At 53.4% G+C, this 23,250-nt stretch overlaps 1 protein-coding gene across 1 annotated transcript; it reads right to left on the reverse strand.

Annotated features, from left to right (window-relative positions):
• Positions 1-231: 231 nt before the first annotated feature.
• Positions 232-14,867, reverse strand: RTN4RL2 (reticulon 4 receptor like 2). The gene is made up of 3 exons (XM_077115037.1): positions 14,837-14,867; positions 8,521-9,002; positions 232-1,621 (listed from the first exon to the last, which is right to left on the reverse strand). Exons 1-3 carry the CDS (start codon positions 14,865-14,867, stop codon positions 872-874), a joined length of 1,263 nt encoding a protein of 420 aa, XP_076971152.1. The 3' UTR covers positions 232-871.
• Between the last annotated feature and the right edge of the window lie 8,383 nt (positions 14,868-23,250).

Here is a 23,250-nt window from a genome sequence, read left to right on the forward strand (position 1 = left end):
TGCCACCAGCACCCACTCCTGGCTGTCACGTTTCTCCCCTTCTGGGACTCTCGGGTCACAGCTTTCCTCCTCAGTCCCAGCTTCTGGCCATGGGAGAGAGCAGCACCAGGAAGCTTTTACTGGCATGGGATGGCTTCCCTTTCTCTAACCTCTTTTGGCCCTGACATCCCTACAATTCTAAGCCCTCCTCTCATTTTGGAAGTCTGAGCCAACAAACCTTGCCGAAGGAGATAAAATAATAGAATTTTTTAATAAATTTTTTTTTCCCAAACAATTTTTGATCTTCACTGCACAGGAGCCACTGGTGGAGAGGAAAGTCCCTTCCCAGGGCCCTAAAAAGTGTCCAGGGTAGACTTAGGAGAAAAGTACTCCTCCAGTGTCAGGAGGCCGAGGGGGACTAGGATGAGCAGGAGCCTTAAGCCAGCCTGGTCCTGACTGAGGCTTCCCCCCAAGGGCTCATGGGACCGTGCTCCCTTCCTTGGCCGAGCTTCCAAGGGCTCCGCTGGTGGAAGGTGGTCTGCAGGCAAAAGCCCCTCTCAGCCCACGGAAGGCCAGGAGACAGGAGGTCAGCAGCTGCTGGGAGAGGTGGGGGGGGGGCACCCCAGCCTTGGGATGGGGAGGAATTGATGGCCAGAGTCGGGGAGAACAGAATCCAGGGAGCCACCAGATACGCCTTTCCCGGACCGCAATAGGTCAGGGCAGCCCAAGAGGCAGGGAGAGGTGGTCTGGTCCCACGGGAGAAGGGGAACTGGGAACAGAAAGGAAGGCAGCAGGGCTGGAGGCGGGAACTGGGGCCAGAGCCGCAGCTCCGGGGTAGGGGTGGGGGTGGGGGTGGCACTCCCCACCGGCCGCTTTAGTCTCAGCACCGCAGTCAGAGGTGATGGGGCGCCAGGAAGAGGAGGCAAAGCAGAGGGGTGGGGAGCCGGGCGGAGAGCGCCGGGCCGCGCGAGTCCGGGGGCGCCTGGCAGGCAGCGCCGGGGCACGTCTGCTCCCCGCGCCGGTCCTCGTCCCCGTAGCCCCCCCAGTAATCGTCCTCCGTGGGCGCGTCCCCGCCCTGGCGCCCCCGCGGGTCTTCGGCGGGCAGGTCTCGGTAGAGGGTGGAGGGGTCGGCGGGGGGCGCGCCGGCCTCGGCCACCCCGTACAGGTGGTTGGAGGAGCTGTTGCCGCGGGCGCGGCTGCCGGGCCGCGTGGGGGCGGCGGGCGGGCAGGTCTGGAAGTCGGCCTCGCGGAGGGCGCGCAGGTCGCGGCCCTGGCGCTCCGGCGGGGTGGCGCAGGTCACGTCGGAGCTGGAGACGCGCGCGCGCTGGAACCAGGCCCAGAGCGGCCGCGCGCGGCAGTCGCACGCCCAGGGGTTGGCGTTGAGCCGCAGGAACTCGAGCGCCGGCAGGTCGGCGAGCGCCTCGCCCGGCAGCGAGGCCAGGCTGTTGTTGAACAGGTAGAGGATGGTGAGGCGGCTGAGGCCGCGGAAGGCCGCGCGGTGCACGCCCTGCAGCCGGTTCCCATGCAGCAGCAGCCGATCCAGGCTGCCCAGGCCGCGGAACACGTGCTCTGTGAGCAGCCGCAGGCGGTTCCCGTGGAGGAAAAGATGGCTCAGGTTGGCCAGGTCCGCGAACAGGTCATCCTGGGGAGGGGTGGGGGGTAAAGGGGTGGGGGCGAGAAGAGAGTGGTCCTGAGGCAGAGTAGGGCTCCTCCAGGGGCGTGGGGGTGGGTGTGGGGTTCTGGGATCAGGAAAGGGAGGGGAAGCACTGGGGCCGGGAGAAAAGGGTTTGACTTTTCGATTCAGAGTCTTGGGTTCGAATCCTGCCCCTTCTACCTAGTTGCAGTGTGGTTGAAATCAGTGGTCCCAAATTTTAGCATGCATCAGAATCCCCCGGGAGGGATTGTTGAAAACCTAGATTGCTGGGCCCCACCCTCAGAGTTTCCCATGAATGGGGTTAGGCCCGAGAATCTGCATCTCTTTCCAAGTTCCCAGGTAATGCTGCTGCTCAGCGGGCTACACTCTGAGAACCAGCGGCTCTGTTAATCATGCAGACTGGAGAACCAGATTTCCTGGTTTCACATCCCGGATCTGTCATTAACTGTGTTAGGCAGAGTGCTCAGTAGCTCTGTGACTCAGTTTCCTCATCTGTAAAATGTACAATAAATGAAGCAATACGTTTAAGAGTGCTTATAATAAGGTTTCTATGTGACCTAGCCATGCTTGCTGACTCAGCCAGGCCAGGTGGCCTCCCTGCACCTGCTTACTCGTCTTTGAAATGGGGAGGGTATCTTCCTCAAGGATTTGTTCTGAGAACTAAGATAAGGAACATACATGCCACGGGTGAGGCACTGAGCACAGAGCCTAGCACACAAGAGTGAGCTCAGTGGCTAAGCCCACAGGCTCAGTAGCATGAGCTCCAGGTTCAGAGCCAGCTTGCTCTCTTCTTAGTTGTGTTACTTTCAGCAGTTATTTAACCTAGTCAAGCTGTGGTTTCCTCAGTTTGCATAACTGGGATAACAGTATCTCATCCTCAGCAGGCTGAATGAGGGTTAGATAAGACTGTGCCATAGGGAGCCAGGTACAGTATACAGAGGGCATATGGTTGGCTAACAAGACATGCTACTTATTATAACAATAGGGGTGCAGTTAGCATTAGGTCTCAGCCCTTTTTCTCTCAGAGAAGTACCCTGGGACCAAAGGTTCTGCTAATGAGCTGAGTTATAAAGGGGACCCAGTATCTGCTCCAATCCCAGAGGCAGCAAGGCAGGAGAAGGATGCTGCAGAGCTGCCACTGTATATCACTCCATCTCCCCACCCCCCATCTTAGAGGGGTGTCCCATGTCAGTGCCGGAATTTCACTGGAGCTGTGGTTCAGAGTTGATGTGGGGTGGGGGGTGGGGTGTACTGGGGTAGGGGGAGACCCAAACTCTGCATTTTAACCGGTTTACCAAGGTATTCCAATGATCAGCCAGACTTAGGAGCTAGTGCATAGGGACCCACCATTTTTCACAGAAGAGAGCACTGAGACCCAGAGAGGTAAAGGGCTTGCTAGAGAGGGGACCAGCACCCCAGGTCTCAGAGGCCACAACCCTGAGATGCTCTCCTCATGCAGGACACCGCTGTGGTCAGCAGGGCCCAGAAGGTCTGGTTCTCAGGGACCCTCTATGGTCCCGCCAGCTCGGCCTGGGATCCTGTTTTCCTGGGAAGATCCTCCCCTCCCCGCCTCCTGCGGAGTCTGGTTGGAGGCTCTCAGGTGGGGGGAGGACGTTGACTCCCAGCCCACACCCCCAGCCTCCACCTTCCTGTGCTCCTGCGTGTTCTCGCCCCCTCCCATCTGGCTTCCGCCCTCTCTGCTCCAGGAATTGAGTCTGCCAAGCGCCCTCCTCTTGGCCACATTGAGATCCGTCCCCCTCAACCTTCTCAGCTGCCTCTGACACCAGCGTTCTCCGCCCCCTACTGCCACCACCCCGATTCCCGAGGACTCAGGGCTCCAGCTGACTCCCTGCACCTCTCTGTCCCAAGCCTGGACTAACTGGGCCTGGGGACCCGGTCCTTCTCTTCTCACCTTCCAACCTATGTAGGGACTGGGCTCTGAATCCCTTCCACTCAGACACCCAATCAGGATTTCTCTTTTTTATGGCGTGTCAATAAGAGGAGGACACACCCAGAGATACGGGGTCAGAGGATCAATATGGGGCAGGGTAATTTGCATTTTGGGGACTTCAGGATGTCAGCAAAGGTCTGAACACCTAGGGAATTCAGGCACCTTTGACCCACATCTGTAATCTGCAGGCCACAGAATTCCTTGCTTCCAACCTCTTCTCCTCTCCTTTTGTTCTCTCCGAGGGTCCTGACTCTCCCCAATCTGAGCCTCAGACTTAGGGTCCATTCCAGCCAACTCCCATCCCCTCCAAGCTCGTGCCAGGGCTGCTACTTCCTGTGCTGCATCTTGCAAATCTGGTCCTTTCTCTCTCCACCGTTAAAACCCGTTCTCTGTGCATTAATAAGCTCTTGACTTTCACAGCCCTGGCCCTCCCCCCTCTCCCTATCTCCCCTCTCTCTGGACTGAGAGCTTCTGCTAAAGTCATCCTCTTCCATTTCGAAAACCACATTTCCCTCACCTCCCCCGGCCAGTTCACAGCTCTCTGCATCCATTTGGAATCTCAATGCAGAATCCCTGCTCCCTACCCCTCACCCTTCCCCAGACAGCATCCTGTTCTTAACCTTGCCTCCCTCCAACCTCCCAGCTCCTGGCGCAGGCACAAATCAAATTAGCTGCTGGGCTGTGTGACCTTGGGCAGCTCCGTGCACCTCTCTGGGCTTCAGTGTTTTTCATCTGTGAAAAAAGGGACTTGGAATAGTTATCTTTAAAATCCCATCCTCATCTGATATTTATGAGTCGGTGAGTCCTGGAATGTACCTAATTCATTCAACAAAGCTGTACCGAGAGTCTACTATGTGCCAGGCCACCCCTGCTCTCAAAGCTCACCAATCTATGCCGGGTGTCATTGTCCTCACTGGCATCAGCATCATTGAGCAACTGACTTCCTGAGATCTTACTAGGTGCCAACCTCTGTGCTGCATACAGGTCCCAAGTACTAACTAAATCACCATAGCCTTATGAGGTGGGTAATATTATTATCCCCATTTCCGAGATTAGGAGAGGGAGGCTCAGAGAAGTCAAGTAACTTGCCTCAGAGTTCAACAGCCCATGCAATGGAATGGGAATATGAACTTGAGAGGCAGAGCTCTGCACAACACCATTGAAGTCAATATAGAGCCGGGTCAATTATAGGCTGGACTCCTTACTAACCTCCTGACCTTGGGTTGGTTTCTTAACTTTGCAGAGCCTTAGTGTCTTCCACCGTTTCATGGAAGGAAGTAATAGCTACTGTAAACTGGGTTTCAAGCAATATTTCCTTTAAACTTCACAATCAACCCCAGAAGTACAGGTCATTATCTCTATTTTACAGGTGGCTCTATTGAGGCTCAGAGTAGTTAAGTAACTTGCCCAAGGTCACACAGCAGATCGGAAGTAGGGCTGAGATTCAAACTTAGGTCTGTGTGAGTGCAAAGCCTACTCTTTTTTTCTCGCATGGGCAGGCACTGGGCATTGAACCAGGGTCTCTGGCATGCCAGGCAAGAACTCTGCCTGCTGAACCACTGTGGCCCGCCCAAAGCCTACTCTTAAACACCAGGCAGGCTGCTGTAATAATCAACAGGGAGAATGGGTGTCTTTATCATCTGGCTTCACTCAAGTACACTCCATGGCGTCAGGGACACTATTTTGGCCAATCTGAATGAAACACTGTCTTACACGTTATAGGTGCTCAATAAATGCCTGCTATGGAATGAACTCATGTGGCACAGTGCCTAGCCTATAGCAGAGAGCCAGGGAGAGCCCCCGCTCCACCCCATTTCCGCTTCTCCCTGCCGTGTCCTGAAAAGCTTCTTCCAGAGCTCCCTTCTCGGAGCAGGCCTGGCTCCATCTTGGGTCACACCTACACCCTGTGGCTCTCACCCCAGCCCACATGTTTCCGCACCTGCCTGTGGCATCTCCCAGCCTAGTTCCGCCAGGCAGTTCACAGGCAGAGGTTGTCTCTTTCACTCCCCCATATAAAGGGCCAGGTGTGAAGATGCTTCCTTCCCATGATGCCCTGGGCCGTGCACGCCAGGGGTGCCTGGAGTAACCACTTCCCATTTCAGAAGACCCCACCGTCCATCTGAGGTTTACTCTGCCCAGGTCTGCCCTGAACCCAGGTCCTGTCTGCTGTCCATGGCGTGGGAGTCAATGGAGGGTTGCATCATGCAAATCATGAGTGATTCAGCTCTGAACTAGATGCTTTATATATATGTACTCATTGATTTTTTACAGCCCTCCTTTGAAAGAAGGTATTATTTTTATTATTCCCAGTTTAGAGTTGAGGAAACTGAGGTTCAGCAAGAGAATGCAACCTGCCTAAAGTTAAATCCATCAGAAAATAGCAGGATGGGCGCTCTGACTCCAAGTTCTTTCTTCTTGCACAACTATTATCTACTGATAAGGAGGTTAGGGTCCCAGTAGTAGCACTAGTTCTAATAATCCTAGCACCCAGCTATAGGGAGTGCAGCCCTGTGCTAAATAAATGCCTTATAGTTTCAACCTTACAAAACTTCTTAGATAAGTATTATTATTACGTATTCTTATTATTAGCATTTTACACATGAGGAAATGGAGAGGGAGCGAGATCAGGTAATTTGTCTGAAATCCTATAGGCGCCAGCACTGGTCTGGCAGACTCCAAGGTGGATGCTCTAAAAAGCAGGTCCCCTCTGCTGTACCTCCGGGTACCACCCCCTGCACCGCCCAGATAGACCCTGAAATGGCGAGTTTCCAGGGATGAAAATGTCCTGGAATGCGCTCAGACCAGGCAGGCTCCAGCACCAGCTTTTCCCAGCTGTGTGGCCTCAGGCAAGTTCCCAGGCCTCTCGTAACTTCCATTTCCTCTCGTGTCAAATGGGGATAACTGTCCTGACAAGTTGTTCTGAGGCTCAACATCATGAGAAGTGCACAGACAATGGTCAGAGACTGTTATGTTTAGAGGCCACTGTATCTGTACACGGTTTTCAGGGCCCCTGGCCTCAGTTTCCCCATCCAAAAGAAGAAGGTGGAAACAATCTCCTGACAAGACTGTGGCAATGAGACCAGGTGGACGTCTGTCCTTTGTTAAACTGAGGAGTGCTAGGCAAATTTAGGAAGAAAAGAAAACAGAGTGTCCTGGGACCCCCCCCAACCCAGGGGGCTTCAGTGTAATTCTCAGGTATAGGGTCCGAGGCGGGCCGCTGCACCAAGGCAAGTGTTAAATGAGCTCGGTTGGCTGGTTTTAAGTAGCATTTTAACAAACATTGCTACAGTGCTTCTTGTGTGCCAAGCACTAGTCTAAGTGCTTTCCAAATAATTCCACACATTTAATCCTTGTAAAATCCCTATGAGATGGATGCTGTTACTACTTCCCCCCATTTTTTTTTTGTATGCTGTATGGTAGGGGTCACATTTCATTCTTTTTCCATGTGACTGTCCTTTTTCAACCATTTGTTGAAAAAGTTGTGTTTTTTGGGGGGTGGGGGGGGGGGGAGGGCGTGGACCCGGAATTAAACCTGGGTCTCCAACATGGCAGGTGAGAATTCTACACTGGCACTCCCTACCTCCCCCCATTTTACAGCTGGGAAAACTGAGGCCCAGGGAGGTTAAAAAAAATTGTAAATGACAGAGTTGATAGCTGTAAAGCACCTAGTGTGTCCACTAAGTGGCTGCGCCTGCTATTATTATGATTATTTACACAATAATAATGTACGATCTATTTTTCCAACCTGCTACACACTTTACTTCCTGTTTCTGCACTAGAATGCTGGCTCTATGAAGAGCATTCACTCTTGTATTCTCAGAACCCAGCACATAGTGGGTGCTCAGGAAATTATTAATGCTATTGTTAGTACAAAGACCACCATCATCACCCACCTGACTGCCCAACCAGCAGGTTGGTGCTGGTCAGGCACCAGCCCCAGGTGAGGAAGAGGAGGCACCTTCCAGGTTTACGTGAGGAACTGGGGGAATTTGGATACCCTCTTTCCCTCCCAGCCAGAGACCCGCGTAGCCACTGGAAGATTTTTTTTCCCAGAGTGGTTTGGAAGGTGTGTTATTGTTTCCTGGGGAAATGGAACAGGAGGATTTGACTATGAAGCAGTCAGCATCGCAACAACAATAAAGAATAATTAAATCAATAATAATAACAATAAATAACAATTACTATTATTCCTTCTGTTTTTTTTCGAGCGTCCTTTTCTACCGGCTTAACAGGGTTACCTTTTTTTTTTTTCTTTCTTTTCCCCTTGCATGGAGATGACAGATTTAGGGGATAGGAATCTAGAAAGGATAGGGTTTCCCCTTGTCCATTACCCAGTGAGTATGGGTCCCCTGCTCCTGCATTGTTGCCTTCTGGTCTCACTTTCCCCTGATGTGGAAAGATTTGGGGGGGTTGAGTGAGAAAGCAGCCCCAAGGGCCTGTGGGCTGAGTGTCTGGAGAAAGACAGCATCCCCCAGAGGTAAACAAGGGGGAAAGGAGAAATCATAGAAAGAGACACATACATACACCCAGACAGACATGGGGGTGTGTGTGGAGTGGGTGTGTGAAGGGAGACAGACAGAAGAGGAGAGAGACAGATGGGGGAGGCAAGTCAGTGAGAGAGGTAGAGAGGGACCGAATGGGATAGACAGACGGACAGAGGCAAAGGGAGACAGATGGGGGTTTGGGGGAGTATGAAAGAGGCAGAGAGGAACCCAAACAGGGGCAGAGAGACAAGAGAGACCAAGGAAAGAAGAAACCTGGGAAAAGTGAGAGGGTCAGAAACTTAGAGAAGGGGACAGAGAAACAGAGAGATGGTGAGAAGGAATGCCTGGGGAGAGAGAGAGAAGTGTCCTTCAGGGCACGCTGGAGGAGAGGGAGGAAAGCAGGGAGAGGCCTGGGGGTATGGGGGTTTGGTTGGGGTCCCGGGCAGGCTCACCTGTAGGTGGAGCAGGCTGTTCTCCTGGAGGTAGAGGTACTGCAGGCTGACCAGGCCGCGGAAGATGTTGCCCGGCAGGCTGCTGAGCTGGCAGCGGTACAGATGCAGCGACTGCAGCCGCTCCAGGCCCCGGAAGGTGTCGGGCTCCAGAGAGCGCAGATGCCGGTTGTCGCCAAGGTCCAGCTCCTCCAGCGCCTGCAGGTGGCGGAAGGTGCCCGGGTAGATGGTGGAGAGGTTGTTGGAGAACAGCCAGAGGGTGAGCAGGTTGGGCCCGAACGTGCCCGGGCGCAGCGCGCGGATGAGGTTGTTCTGCAGGAAGAGTCGCTGCGTGCTGGGCGGCAGGGACAGCGGCACCGAGGAGAAGTTGTTGGCCTGGCAGCTCACGGTGGGCGGGGTCGAGTAGCAGGTACAGAGCATGGGGCAGCTGGGGGCCACCGGCGGCAGGGCCAGGAGCAGCAGCAGGAGGCACGCCGAGGCGGGACCTGTGGGGAGGGGTGGAGGGAGAGGCCGCGCTGGGGGCTGGGCCAGCGCAGGGACCCGCCCACTCGCTTGAGGACCCCCGCACCCCCAGCTCTAGGGCTCTGTGTTTCACCCGTTGGGGTGGGGTGGGATCCTGGGGGAAACCGCAGCGGCGGGAGAGGCCCCGGCCCCTTCCCCCCCCCCCTTTTTTTTAACATGGGCACGCACCGGGAATCGAACCCGGGTCCTCTGGCATGGCAGGCGAGCATTCTTGCCTGCTGAGCCACCGTGGCCCGCCCTTCTTCCACTTTTTGAGGCTGCTGGCATGTATGTTTAAAAATAAAGGACATTCCCTGAGGACACCATAAAAAAGCACCGTGCTACATTTAAAGTTTGACAAACGATGATCTTTCAATCCTGGCTGTTTCCACTGTGGTGTGTTAGAACTTGCTGGGAGATAATGTCAAAAGAGATGAACAGTTAGGCTTTCTCAAACTCGGCGTTGACATTTTGGCTGGATAGTTCTTTGCTGTGTGCGTGTGTGTATGGGGCCGGGGTGAGGGGTGGGGTGGGGTGGGGTGGGGGAAATCTTATGTAGGGTGTGTAGCAGCATTTTCCCTGGCCTCTCCCCACTGGAATGCCAGCAGCATCTTCCCCTGGTTGTGACGAAATGAAAGGTCTCCAGACATTGCCAAGTGTCCCTGGGGTAAAAATCGTCCCACACTTGCTGGGATGAACTCGAGACCCTTTGTGAATCTAAAACCCCTGCAAAAAGGCCATCCGGCTGCACTGGGTGACCAGAGCCCTCATTCCTCACATTTCTGCAGCTTTCACCCTTGAGGAACCAGAGGGACCCTCTCCAGGCTGGACGGGCCCTTGGAGATCAGGGTCAGTGGATCTAAGTGGGAACACAACCCCTTGCGACAGAATGAGCTGGGGGTCCTGGAAAGAAAGTAGCTTCCTTGGCCCTGCCCGTGCAGTATTAGAATCCCTGCGCATCGACCCTGGAATCTTCATTTTTATACTCCGCTTTCTTTTTATATACAAGGTCACTTAAATATTTTTTTTTTTCCAAATAACTTTCGAGAGTCAGATATGGGCCAACCCTCTTATATAGAGGTAGGGGCCTAGGAGAGCATTAAAAAGGACCCGGGCTCAAAAAGTGGAGTCCTGGCCCCTGTATTCCTGAGCCCTGGCAGCAGAGTGTGGGGACCTCTCCCCTCCCCCCACCCCAGCCCCCACCACCTTCCAGCCCTCTTTGCAGCAGTTAAAGCTTGACCTCTACCCTTTCTCCTGATTTCCCGATGACTCCTGGGGTTTTCTGCCTTAGCACCTTCTGCTCAGGCTATGTGCTAGGCCTGAGAAGGCAGGGGAGTGGGAGACCCCGTGCTTGACCCCAAGGACATGTGGTCCAAGGCCGGGGTGGGGTCAGGCTGAATCCTGGGTGTTTTGAAGTAATCTCTGAGGCTGCGAATAGCACATGCTTCCATGCCTGTTTTGTGTGTGATATCTCTCTGCTGAGGTGGCCGCGCGCGTGTGTGTGTGTGTGTGTGTGTGAGAAGGCGTGCCTGTGTGTGTGATTTAGGATATGGGAGTGAGCCAGGTGTGCACATGGCATCCGCAGGCCCGAGTGTGGGGGGTGATGCCATAGATACTTTGGGGGCCTCCTCGCGTGGGGACACCCCAGAGGCACGGGGCGGGGCACCACCACGCCCAACGGAGGTGGGGTTCCTGGCTGCTGGCACTGCCCGGACGCCCACCGTGCGTGTCCCGGGCCCCTCCCGGCGCCGCGCGTGCGAGCGTGCGCTGGCTGTGCTCCCCGTGTGTGAGTGCCGAGCCCCGTGCGTGTGTAGGCTGGGTGTGATGTAATACTCAGTGACACAGCGGCTGCTGTTCCATTCGTTCACACCACCTCCGCGTTTCTCGGCCCTTCTCACCCCTCCCCCGTGCGGCGTTTCACGATTACTTTCTCCTCCCCAGTTTTCCAGGGCCACGTGGGGTGGAGGAGCATGTCTCTCACCCCTCATCCCTAGCAGGCAGGGGTGGGGTGAGGGATTGTGGTGGTTGACCCTGGGTCGGTTTTGTGATGGCTGGAGGCTAAGGCTCAGAGAGATTTCAGAGCTGGGCAGGTCCTCCCGGTTCATCTGGTTCAACATCTTGTTCTCCTGGGGCCCAGAGAGGGCATGCACTTTGCCCAAGGTCACACAGCAAAGGGTGGCAGGATAAGGACCAGAAAGGAATCTCCTGATGCCCAGTCAGGGCACTTCCCTTCCTGCCTGTCACCCTCTGAGCTCTGCTTCCCCTAGGACTTAACACCAGAGAAAGCTGAATCCTTCTCTGATCCCTTAATCCTACCCTTTATCCACAAGATAAAGAGTGTGAGCTCTGATGGCCGTCAGCCTGCCTGGGAGCATGACAGAGCCCTTCTTTGGGGTCCCAGGGCTGCCTGCTATCCCAGGAGAGACAGAGGAAAGGACGCAATCCCAGAGGCCTCCAGAGTCAGGGACCACTCCCCTGGCTTCTGGATCTTTTCCAGCCTCAAGGATGAGGCAAGGGCTGGCAAGGGCCCCCACTCATCCCTCCTACCCAGACCCCTGGTCCCCCACTTGCCCACATTAGGTGGCTCCTATCCTCTCTCTCTCCTATTCTGCCTCCCTTTTGTCCCAACAGTCTCCCAGCACTGCCCACCTCCCCCAGCCCAGGGATGGTGCTCCCTGTAGGCTATTTGGGGAGGGGGTCCTGAGCTGGGGGGCCCTGCCATGGCAGCTGCTGTGTAACGGTGACTCTGTTGCCATTTCTGGCCCTCGCCGCCTTGCAGAGCAGCTGTAACCCAAGGAGCCTCATCCATAATTCAGGCTGCGGCTCTCACTGGAGGCAAGGAGGAGGGGAAGCTGGGGGGCTCGGGGTTTCTCTGCCCCCAGGCCCAGCTCCGGCGCTCCCAGGCAAGGACAGCGGGGGGGATAGCCTGGCAAGCTGGGCCTTTTTCTCGCCCCCCCCCCCCGCCATGCCCTTCACCCTTTGGGCACTGTCCCTCCTGGGTACCCTTTTCCTCTTGCTACTGTCCCCTCCCCACTCGTGCCCCCCAGGGCTCTCCATCACTGCTCCTCCCTTCAAGTCCTGGTCTTTTTTTCCCTGAGGACCACAGCTCCCATTTTCTGAATTCTTGGGGGAGGCTGGGGCAAGATGCACAGGAAGGCAAAGCAAGAAGGGGAGATAAGAACAAACCTCTCATTTCACCATGGAGGGCTGGCAAGGGGAAAGACTGGTTTCTGGGTGAGCAACCCAGGCCTCCCGACCCAGGCTTGGAAATCTGCCTTCAGTAGCTTTCTCAGAAACTTCATTTCAGCCCCCCACTTTCCAGGCAGGAGGAAGTCCTTTCTAAATTCCTCCTGCACCCCTCTGCTCACCCCATCCTCTTGCTTTCCTTGTCTTCCTATTTTTCTAAAACCGGCAGGTGATGGTCAGAGTTGGAGGGAGTACCAAGCCCGGAAGGGAGGAAACCATCTGTTATTAAGCATCTACTGTGTGCCATTTTTATATCAGTATCCTTACCCATAGAATACAATGTAACATAATATGACCGCCTGTGAGATCAAAATTACAGCCCCAATTTGCAGATGAGGAGAGGTTAAGGAATATAATGCGTTTGCTTTAGGTCGTGTGGCTAGAAGAAGGGGAGTCCCGGATTGGATGGAAGGGGTATCAGGTCCATGTGATAAAGGATTTACTGCCTTTTCTTTGGGAGACCTTGAACTATCCATGGAAACCACCCCTGGGGTGAGAGATGCCTCCATTCAGGTAAAGGAAGGGTGGAAATCGAGCCCAGGTGCATGGGGCTGGGCCAGCCACGCTGCTGGGTCTGTTCAGGGTCAAAGCAGGAAAGAGTCCCAGCCTGCATCTGAGGCTCTCCTCTCCTCGGCTTCAGGTTGTAGCTGTTCCAGGGGACGATTTATTTGGAAGTCAAGAAGAGATGCACAGGGTCCTGAACTTATGGCCAGAACTGACCAGGGAAAGGAGCGGTCAGAAGTCAGAACATGGAATTAATCCCAGATGTCTGCAGGGCCCAGGCCCAAAGAGTATCCATTCCCCGAGAGACCACAGTTAAGGACCCTGAGCTATCAAAACCCTAGATTACCAGGGCTCAGAAACAAAGTTCTCACCCCCAGGAGCTACCCTTTAGGCCAGAGATCTCTGTCAAGGAAGGAGACTTGAAGAGGAGGCAGATGAACCCAGAGTAGAGGGCAGAAGCCAAGTGGCACCCCACACGCAGGGTGACCGGTCACCCGAGTGGGCCCTGTCCAGGGTGCTGAAGGGGTTAAGGCCTCTGGTTCTGGAAGGAGTGGCACAGGGTCCCAGAGGAGAAGCAACAACTCGATGTCCAAAAGGCTGCTTCAGGGAAAGACCAGGGCCTGTTGGGCAGATGCTGAGGGGGTAGGGGCTGAGGAGGTGGGAGCCAAGGCACGGACGGAGGTGGTGGTGATGCCAGTGACGCAGGGGCCTGGGGAGGCACTGACGCGGGCGATGGAGGTTTAGAGCTGCTGCAAACAGCTTCTCACTCCGACAGAATGTAACACCCCAAAATAAGCAGCCACCGTGGCGACGGCGGCGGGATCCGACAGGCCCAGAGATATAAATGGCAGCACGGAACCAGCCGGAGTGCCCACCTTATGAGGCTGCCAGCCCACTTGCATGTCCTCACCCTCGCCCCCTCACAGTTGCTCCCAGGACCTGAGCACAAAGCCCCTGGTCTGACCCACCAGCCACTCCCTGAGAGAAACCATGTGATAGGCAAACACTTTGGGAATGGAGGGCTTTGCACGTGGAAGTGATTACCAGAAGCCTCTTTGTCTTATCCTTGGGCAGATTCCCTCTCCCTATTCCTTTTTCCCACTCCCTCTCTCAGCCTCCAGCCAGATCTACCCATACCCCTATGCCTCTCCCATCTCTAGCTCCCTGGCCCCAATCCTAACCCCAATCCTTGACCCTCTTCCTTTGGTCCCAGCACCTCTCCAGCCACCATCCCCATCTGTCTCTGCTTTCTGGGTTTCTCTTCTTCCCACCCCCTTTTTTCCATTCCAGCTCCCAGGGTCCCAGCCCTGATTCTTTGTCCTGTTGGCCCCACCCGTGGATCGTGGATCTTTGTCCATGGTCCTCCTCCCACATCAGTCCTAAGGTGTGCTCCCTTTTCCTTGCTCCTTCCTCACCTCAATCCCACTTCTCTGCATGCCTCCCCACCCCCAATCTTTATTCCTCATCCTCTTCCCCATCTCCCTCTCCCCTCTCTGCTCCCCTAATCACTTTCTCCATCTTTGACTTCCCCGTCCCAACCCCCACCCCACCCCCAATTTCTGGCCCACACCCTTGTCTGTTAATCTCTGGGACTATCCCCTTTCTAGCGTCCTCCATCTGGCCTGCTAGGAGGGCCATTTGGATTCTTCTCTATACCCCCACCTTCTCTGAAGGCCCCCTACCCACGCCACCTGTCCTCCCAGGTGACGGAAAGTGCTGAGGCACCGGGCTCGAGGAGTTGCTGAATCGGCGCTTCCCCAGCCGGCCTCAGTCTTCTGCGTCTCCCGGAGCAGTTGGAGCCGGGACAGCGGAACCTGAGCCTCCCTGACCGCTCCGAGCTCGGTCCGCCTGTCCCCCGCGACCCCGCTGGGTCCTGAGCTCCCGGGCAGGTTCCGAGCTGGACGTCCCTCTCCAGCTGGCGGGCAGGGGCGGGGCCCGAAGCTCTAAGGTCTCCCCTCCCCAGGCTGCCCCACCCGCATCACTGCCCCACCTTCGCGCCCCGGGGGATGGAGCGCCCTGCTCCCCTCCCCGAGACGCCCATCGCACCCTGGCCTGTCGGGGAGCCTACCTTGCAGCAGGCGATGGAGACCGGGCAGCATCTTGTCTCGACGCTCGGGGGAGGGGGCGGCGGGGGGGAGGGCGCTCCCACTCGCTCCCTGAGCCCGCCAAACGGACGGCGGGGACTCCGCGGGGCTCCGGGAAAGCCCGGGAGTCCCCGGGCGGTGTGGCCGGGCCGCGGCCCTCTATCCTGCGCCCTCCGGGCTGCGGGGTTCGGGAGGAGCCATGGGCCCCGACGGGACGGGGCGGGGCACAGCGGGGGCGGGGAAGGCTGGTGCTGGCGGTCGACACCCGGTGCCCGGGTCCCACAGCAGCGCGGTCCGCGGGGCAAGTCCGTCAGTCCTTGGGTCCGTGCGCTCCGGCCGCTCGCCGAGGGAGAGTGGGGACAGCGAGGAAGCTCTTCCCAACCACCCCCACTCCTTCCCGCACTCTCTGGCTCCTCCCTCGCTTCCTGGCTTCTGACTTAACCCTTTCTTAGCCACTAGGAGGCGGGAGTGGCAGTCTCGCCCCCTACCATTGCAGCCTCCTCCCTTCCTTGGGGAACCCCGGGGGACCGTCTTAGATCATCTTCGTAGTGCCACGCTTCTAGAGAAATCCCTTCTTGAGGGTCATGGTAATGGAAGAGAACCTCGTGGACTTGTCTGGTTTCCCTCTCCCAACTTTCCCAGGAAGATGGGCTCCTGGGTTACCATTTCCCCTGCCCGCCCCCTCCCCCCCCGCCCGCCCCGACGTCTTTGCCCAAACCTCCAATGTGTCCTCCCCCCACCCCCAACATTACCGGAGGGCTCCCGGCCAACCAAGATTCCCTTTTCCCTTCCGTTCTCAACCCCCAAGCCCAGAGTGCGTGTGACTGCAAGAGTAGTATATGCAAGAGTTGTGAGTGCAAGTGCTGTGCATATAAGCGTGCGCGCGCGCTCAAGGACGCGTGTGCAGGTGTGACTCTAGTGCTTGCATGCAACATTTAACGCGCCCAGGGGAGCGGGGGCCACGTGAGTGTGCCCACGGGGAGCTGCTGATTGCCGGTCAGCTTGCATCTCAGCGCTGGTGGGAAACAGGGAGTTGTGCAAGGATTCGGTGCGCGCGAGCTTGGGGATGGGCGGAGAGGGTTTATGTGCAAGGGTGTGTGGACGCCCCTCAATGCATTTGCGAGCGGACGCAAGTTTGGGTGTACTTGCCAGTGTGTGCGGGAAGCGTTCTAGAGAGGGTGTGTCATCGCCAGCGGGTTGGAAATCCCAGGTGGGCCTTCACGCGAGCGGGCTCTACCCCCTCTGAAAAGCGGTGGATTCTGGTCTCACAGGGACCCTTTGCGCCCCTTGTGGACGCGTTCCGCCGACCCAAGATCTGTCCGCCTCGGTACAAAGGCAGCAGTCTCGTTCACTCTGGCCTCGACCCGGCCCAGGGTATCCAGCCTTCGGCCCTCGAGAGCCACCTCGGCGCGGAAAGGCGCGGGGCCCGAGGGGCAACCGCTTCGGGGACGGTCGCCAAGCGGCGCGGGCGGGGTTGGGACTTCTGGAGCGGCGCGTAGGGCTGGTGCCAGGGCCATCTGCACGCAGCCCGGCTCTGCCCGCGGAAGCGTGGAGCTTGGGAGACTACCAAGCAAGGGAGCCACCGCCCCGCCGCCTCGCTCTCAGACCCCTCCTTTCCATTTGTGCCAGGGTCCAGCACAGTGCCTGGCATACAACGGGCGCTTTGTAAATCCTGTCTCATTCTTCCCGTTCATTCTCTGCCGCTTCCATAGTCTCATTCTTCCTTTCTTCTCTCTAGATTTCTCTCATTTTCTACGTCCCTCCATTCTTATTCATATTTCATGGTCTCCCAATTCTCTCCATCCCTCCCTCCCTTCCTTTCTCCCTTCGTCTCTCGCGGTCCCTTTCTCCCTCTATGCATCTGTCTGTCACTGTTTATTTTTTTTCGGTGTCTTTTTCACTCTCTCTCTCTCTCTGTGCATGTCTCCCTCTCTCTTTTTTTTCCTAATCTTTGGGGGTCTGGTCCCCTCTGTCCCTCCGTTTCTGCATGTGTCCCGGTGTATCTCTCTCTCCTCTTCTCCCCCCTTTCTTTGCAAGGTTCGGGCGCTCTTGCACCTCGACTCTCGGGCGCCCCCTGCAGGTTCCAGACCCGCTCCCAAACGCCTAGATTTCCTCTCCCGCCCCTCCTTTTCTAGCTCGGGTAGGAGCAGACAGCGGTGTCTCTGGGGCTCCCGTCCCCCTCCCATCTACAGAAGGCCCGAAGGTGCCCGAGCGTTTCCCCAGGACCCACCCCGGCGGGGCCCGCGCCTGGGGAGCGGGGTGGTGGTGCGGAGGGCTTGGAGGGGGCGGCGGGGAGGGAGTGTTGGGGGTAGCAGGGTGGGATTTGGCGTCCTTCCCCGGAATGAGCCGCGGCACAATCTGTCGCTGGGTTTGTTTGCCGAGCTGCCTCCGGAGCGCAGTGGGGCTGGCTCCCGGGGAGCGAAATATCACAAGATGCGGAGACAGACGCTGAGGGGCGGGTGGGCGGCGGGCTGACTCAGGTGTGCTGTCATCGGCTCCCCGGGCCCATGCTCTTCGGAGAGGGGTGAGGAGGGGGGACCCGGGGCTCCCAACATGGGCGGATATCCCAAGCTGAGAGGGAAGCCCTCGTCCCGGGGTGAGTTTGGGAATGGGGTGCTTCTGCCAACCATCCCTTGCTCCTGCCCTCTCCTTCAGGCCCGGGAGCCCCAGGAGACACCCCCAACTTGTGTACAACCTTCCGCTCATACCCCATTAGGCAGGTGTCACGATTTCCTATAATTATCTGCTGACTCACCACTTCCCCTCCCCACCCCCATTAGACTGCTAGCTTTTTGAGGGCAAGAAACTCCTCTGACCTGTCTTTGTGTCCGCAGCAGATGCTTCGTGGGCACTTTTTTTTTCTTTTAAAATATTTTTATTGAGAAATCTTCACACACACACACACACACACACACACAGTCCATACATGGTGTACAATCAGTGGCTCACAATATCATCACATACTTGTGTATTCATCACCATGATCATTTTTTAGAACATTTGCATCACTCCAGAAAAAGAAATAAAAAGAAAAAACTCATACATACCATACTCCTTACCCCTCTGTCTCATTGACAATTAGTATTTCCATCTGCCCAATTTATTCTACCCTTTATCCCCCTTATTATTTATTTATTTTTATCCCCATTTTAAAAATTCATCTGTCCATACCCTAGATAAAAGGAGCATGAGACACAAGGTTTTCACAATCCCACAGTCATATTGTAAAAGTTATATCTTTATACAATCGTCTTCAAGAAAGAAACATACTGGAACACAGCTCGACAGTTTCAGGTACTTCCCTCTAGCCTCTTCAATACACCCTAAACTAAAAATGGATATCTGTATAAAGCGAAAGAATAACCTCCAGGATAACCTCTTGACTCTGTTTGAAATCTCTCAGCCACTGACACTTTATTTTGTCTCATTTCTCTCACCCCCTTTTGGTCAAGCAGGCTTTCTCAATCCGTTGATGCTGGGTCCTGGTTCATCCTGGGAGTCCTGCCCCACGTTGCCAGGGAGGTTTACACCTCTGGGAGTCATGTCCCATGTAGCGGGGGAGGGCAGTGCCGAGTTGGCTGAGAGAGAGGCCTCCATGGGCACTCTCCCCCATTATTTAGTTATTTTTAATCCGTATTTTTTATTCATCTGTCCATACCACAGATAAAAGAAGCATCAGAACAAGGCTTTCACAATCACACAGTCACTTGCAAAAGCTATATCATTATACAATCTTCTTCAAGAAACATGGCTACTGGAACACAGCTCTACAGTTTCAGGCAGTTCCCTCCAGCCTCTCTAATACACCTTAAACTAAAAAGGGGTTATCTATATAATGTGTAAAAATAACCTCTAGGATAACCTCTTGGCTCTGTTTGAAACTCTCAGCCACTAACACTTTATTTTCTCTCATTCCTGTCTTCCCCCTTTCAGTGGAGAAGGTTTTCACAATATCTTGATGCTGAGTCTCAGCTCATCCTAGGATTTCTGTCCCACATTGCCAGGAAGGTCCACACCCCTGGGAGTCTCCATGGACACTTTTGAATGGATGGAGTGGTCTCAGTTTGCCACATATCTGAGGAAATCCCACAATATCTCACAATACATTTGATTTCCCTGTGGAGCATTATCATAGAGCACTCCAACTTCTTGTCCTCCCTGCCACGCCCCCCATGCATGTTTACAACCCCACTCCACCCTGTACCCCAACATCTCCACCTTCCCCTGGCAATGCCAGGGGTATCAGGCCCCTCTTCCCGGTGTGATGGAAGGCATCCTGGCCTGAATTGCAAGTCCTGAGTTCTCTCCTGGACTCGCCTCTGGTAGCTGTGTAACCTGGGAGAAACCTTTCTCCCCGTGGGCTTCAGGCTCCCTGTCATTGAAAGGCACGTCTTGGACTCGAGGCCCTTGCAAATCCCGTTCTAGGTTTCAGTGGTTTTCTCCTTCCTCTGTGGCCCACAACAGGAAGGTACCTAATACGGACCCTCTGCCCTACAGCCCATGTCGCCCCCACCTGCCATCTCCCTGGGTGTGATGTGGGCCCTGGGGGTGGGATTTCTAGGTAATCCGGCAGACTCTACTCTGGGCCCATCAGTTCTTCTGTTAACCACCGGATCTACCCCTGAGCCTCTGTTACTGAGATCGGTGCCCATCTCTGACAGGTTGGAGGTTGAGTCTGCATACGTCACTCCAGAACCTTCCCGCGGTGAGCTCCATGTCCTGCTCTGTCCAGCCCGAGGGGCACAAGGCTCCTTTCTAAGCCTTTTTCTAAAATAAGGAAGAAAATGTAAACTAGACTCATTTAAAGGGCAAGGGTGACAAAAGATGCTTCTGTTTCCCTCCCTGGCTCCTAGTGCCTCTGTCCATTTAGTCCATCTTTAATAGTAACTGGCATTTATTAAGCGCTTGTTTCATGGCATGAACTTGTAGGCATTGGCTTATTTAACCTTCAGGACACTTCTGGGAGGGAGAGTCTATGAATAGCCCCCTTTTACAGATAGGAAAACAAGCTCCAAGAGACAGCACAGTCCTTAGACCTGAGCAAGTTAGGTCCTCGCTGAGGGTCTCCAGCTTTAGAGGGCTCTGCTGTGCCTTTTCTCCAGCCCCGTCCCTCCCCATGGGGTGGGAAATCCCTTGGACCAAGGGGATGTACTCTCTGAGACCCGGCATCCCTCTTCTCTGCCACACTTTGGGTCTCCAGGACCCTGGAATCTCTTGCTCAGATGGCCGGTTGACTTCCAAAGTCCATGTGGGTCTCTTCTCGGTCCACTTTCCTTCTGTGTGTGCAATCCAGCCGAGGGGTGGCCGAAGGACAGCCCTTTGGAGGGATGTGATTCAAGCTTGGACGCACGTGGGTGGGCTAACCACATGGCCTCTTGTTCAGGTCTACTAGTTAGAAGGCTGTGTTCCCTTGTGTCTGCTGGAGTTCCCTTCCCCGTGAAGAGAGTCTCCATCTCTCTCTAGACGGAGAACTTGCTGAGTGCAGGATCTGTGGTTCCCTAGCCTTTATTTCATGCACCTGACACGGCTCTGGTCTAATGCAGGCACTCAGCAAATGCTGCTGACCTATCAGACATGCGTCTTGTAGGGGAGATGCTAAGCAAACAATAGTGGTACAAGATGCCCAGGATCGTGTCGAGGTCCAGCAGAGGGGATGAGGTCTGGGATAGAGGGAGAAGGGTGGAGCAGGGTTGGAAAGACCAATCGGGAGTGGCTGTGAGATGAGTGCTTAGACTCAATCTGGAGACTAACATTATCAGGCAAAAGACTCGGATAATACCCTCTTCCTTATTGCATGAACACCTCATAATGACGCGTGCTTACGGTACCTCCTTACTGTATGACCCTCTATGGGAGGCATTTTTCTCATTTATATAGTGAGTTGACCTGATGGAACAGTCCTTGTTTCCATCAAATTCTGTGGTTTAAAGTTACTGAATTTGCAAGATAGAATAAGCGCAGGCGTGCGGGGTATTGGGGAGGTAGGGGTGGGAGGAAACCAAAGAGAAGAGCCACAGGCTCCAATAAGGGGGACAGGGACTCCCCTGCCCAGTCCCACCTTCACTGCCCAGTTCATTCTCCTGTGGTACGATCTAGGGCAGTAGCTTAGTGACAGATTTCTCTACTTCCCAGCCCATTTTCCTCAATTAATCTCAAAATTAATCCTCGCAAGCTGTAGTTCTGGCCATGCATCCTCTTTCCCAGAAACCTGCAATGGCCAAATCTGGCTGGCAAATTGTTACTATCCACTGACTCTAAAGTTTTTCTCACTCAACATATAGCAAAAGCCCCAAGGCTTCAACAGATAAATTGGTGAAGGATATCGATAATACGTCCCCCAAGAGGATGAGCAGAGAGTAAACAAACATTTCGGAAATAGTTCAACCTGTTAGCCATCAAAGCGATGGAAAGGAAAGCTGTATTGAAGTAGCAGCTCCTATTTATTAAATGAGCAGCATTTTACAAGCACCATCACCCAGTGCTGGCAAGGTTGGAAGAAGTAAGAGCTCCTACATTTCTAGAAGCAGTGTGCCAAACGGGGAAACAATTTAGTAAAATGTAACAAGAACTTTGGAAATATTATAACCTTTTGACCTGCAAATCTTAGTACTGGGAACCGCTCTTTAGAAAATAATTCGATAGACAAAAAAAGCTCCAGGCATGCCACGGGCATTGTCTGTAAACCTTCTGCATTTTTCCAGGTAGTGAGGTGGTTAAGAAAATCCTGGTTGTTCTAGTCAATGTAATATTATACAGCCACAAAATGATAATTATAAAAAATATGCAGAAGCATGATAACTGTTTATAACATCATGTTTGTGGAGAAAAAGCAGGATACAAAATTTGCATGAGCGCTGTTGTTGCAACCACATAAAATAAGCATTCGTGTTGACAGAGTCTGGGCAAGAAGATGCAAAAATTATTTAAGGCTGAGAGAATGATGGGTGGTTTTTCTTTTTGTTTAGGAGTGCTCTTTGTTAATGTTGTTGGAATACTATTTCCACAACAGAACAAGTTCTAAAAAAAAAAAACCCTCCTTTACTGCTTGTGGAATAAAGGCAAAACTCTTTAGTGTTTTAAAAAGAGTTTTATAAATAATTGCAATGACTATGTTTACTAAGTGCTTACTACACCCCAAGCAGTGAGATGATCACATTAAATCTTCACAACAACCCTGGGAAATGAAAACTAAATTATCCTCATTTAACAGATTAGGAATCTGAGATCTAGTGAGGTCAGCCCATTTGTGTAGTTTTGCACAATTAGCAACTGACAGAGCTGGGCTTCAACCCCTGGCTGTTTGATTCTAGAACTTACACTCATCATCCTAGGTGAGCATTTTAAAACCTTCAGTCATTAATGTATTACTATTATGATTTGGGAGATACCTGCAGCTTTTTTTTTTTTTTTTAACTCAGCTCACTTTTAAACACCTCAATGTCTATTTTAGCATATCTAAAGCAATAATCTTAAATTCTTGGAGGTGTAAATCTCCCTGACATTGTGGGACATGACTCCCGGGATTGAGCCTGGCCCTGGCATTGTGGGATTGACAAAGACATCATGACCAAAAGAGGGAAAAGAAATGGAACAAATAAAATATTCAGTGGCTAAGAGATTTTAAATAGAGTTGAGAGGTCATTTGGGAGATTATCCTTGTACATTATATACATATTCTTTTTTAGGTTCTGTTGTATTAGAATGGCTAAAAGGAAATACCTGAAACTGTTGAACTGTAACCCAATAGCCTTGATTATTGATAATGATTGTATAACTAAATAGCTTTTACAGTGTGACCCTGTGATTGCGAAAACCTTGTGACTGACATTCCCTTTATCCAGTACATGGGCAGAATAGTAATAAAATAAAGATAAAAATAATAAACAATAGGGGAGATGAGAATGGGGTGGGAAGTTTTGGCTGTTCTTTTTAATTTTTTAAAATTTTCATTTGTTTGGAGTAATGCAAATGTTCTAAAATTGTTTGCAGTGAGGTATGCACAACTAAATGATGATACTGTGGGCCACTGATTGTACACTTTGGATGATTATATAGTTTGTGAATGTATGTCAATAAAATTGCATTAGAAAAAGAATCACCTTTGAGTCATCTGCCAACAGTGCAGATTATATTTTTCAACTAAAAACTTTAAAGGTGTTAAAAAGTGACCTAAAAATATCAGACCATACAACACAGTGACCCCTATTGTAAATTATGTACTACTAGTTAATCGAACAATTATAAAAATGTTCTTTCATGAACTGTAACAAATGTACCATGGCTCACGCAAGGTGTTAATGTTAGGGTGCTATACGGGAACTCTGCATTTTATGCATGATTTTTCTGTAAACCTATAGGTTCTCTAATAAGAAAAAGTCACCTGAGATGATCCTGTGCA

Source organism: Tamandua tetradactyla, chromosome 9 (genome assembly GCF_023851605.1).
Source record: "Tamandua tetradactyla isolate mTamTet1 chromosome 9, mTamTet1.pri, whole genome shotgun sequence".
Taxonomy (NCBI): Eukaryota; Metazoa; Chordata; class Mammalia; order Pilosa; family Myrmecophagidae; genus Tamandua; species Tamandua tetradactyla.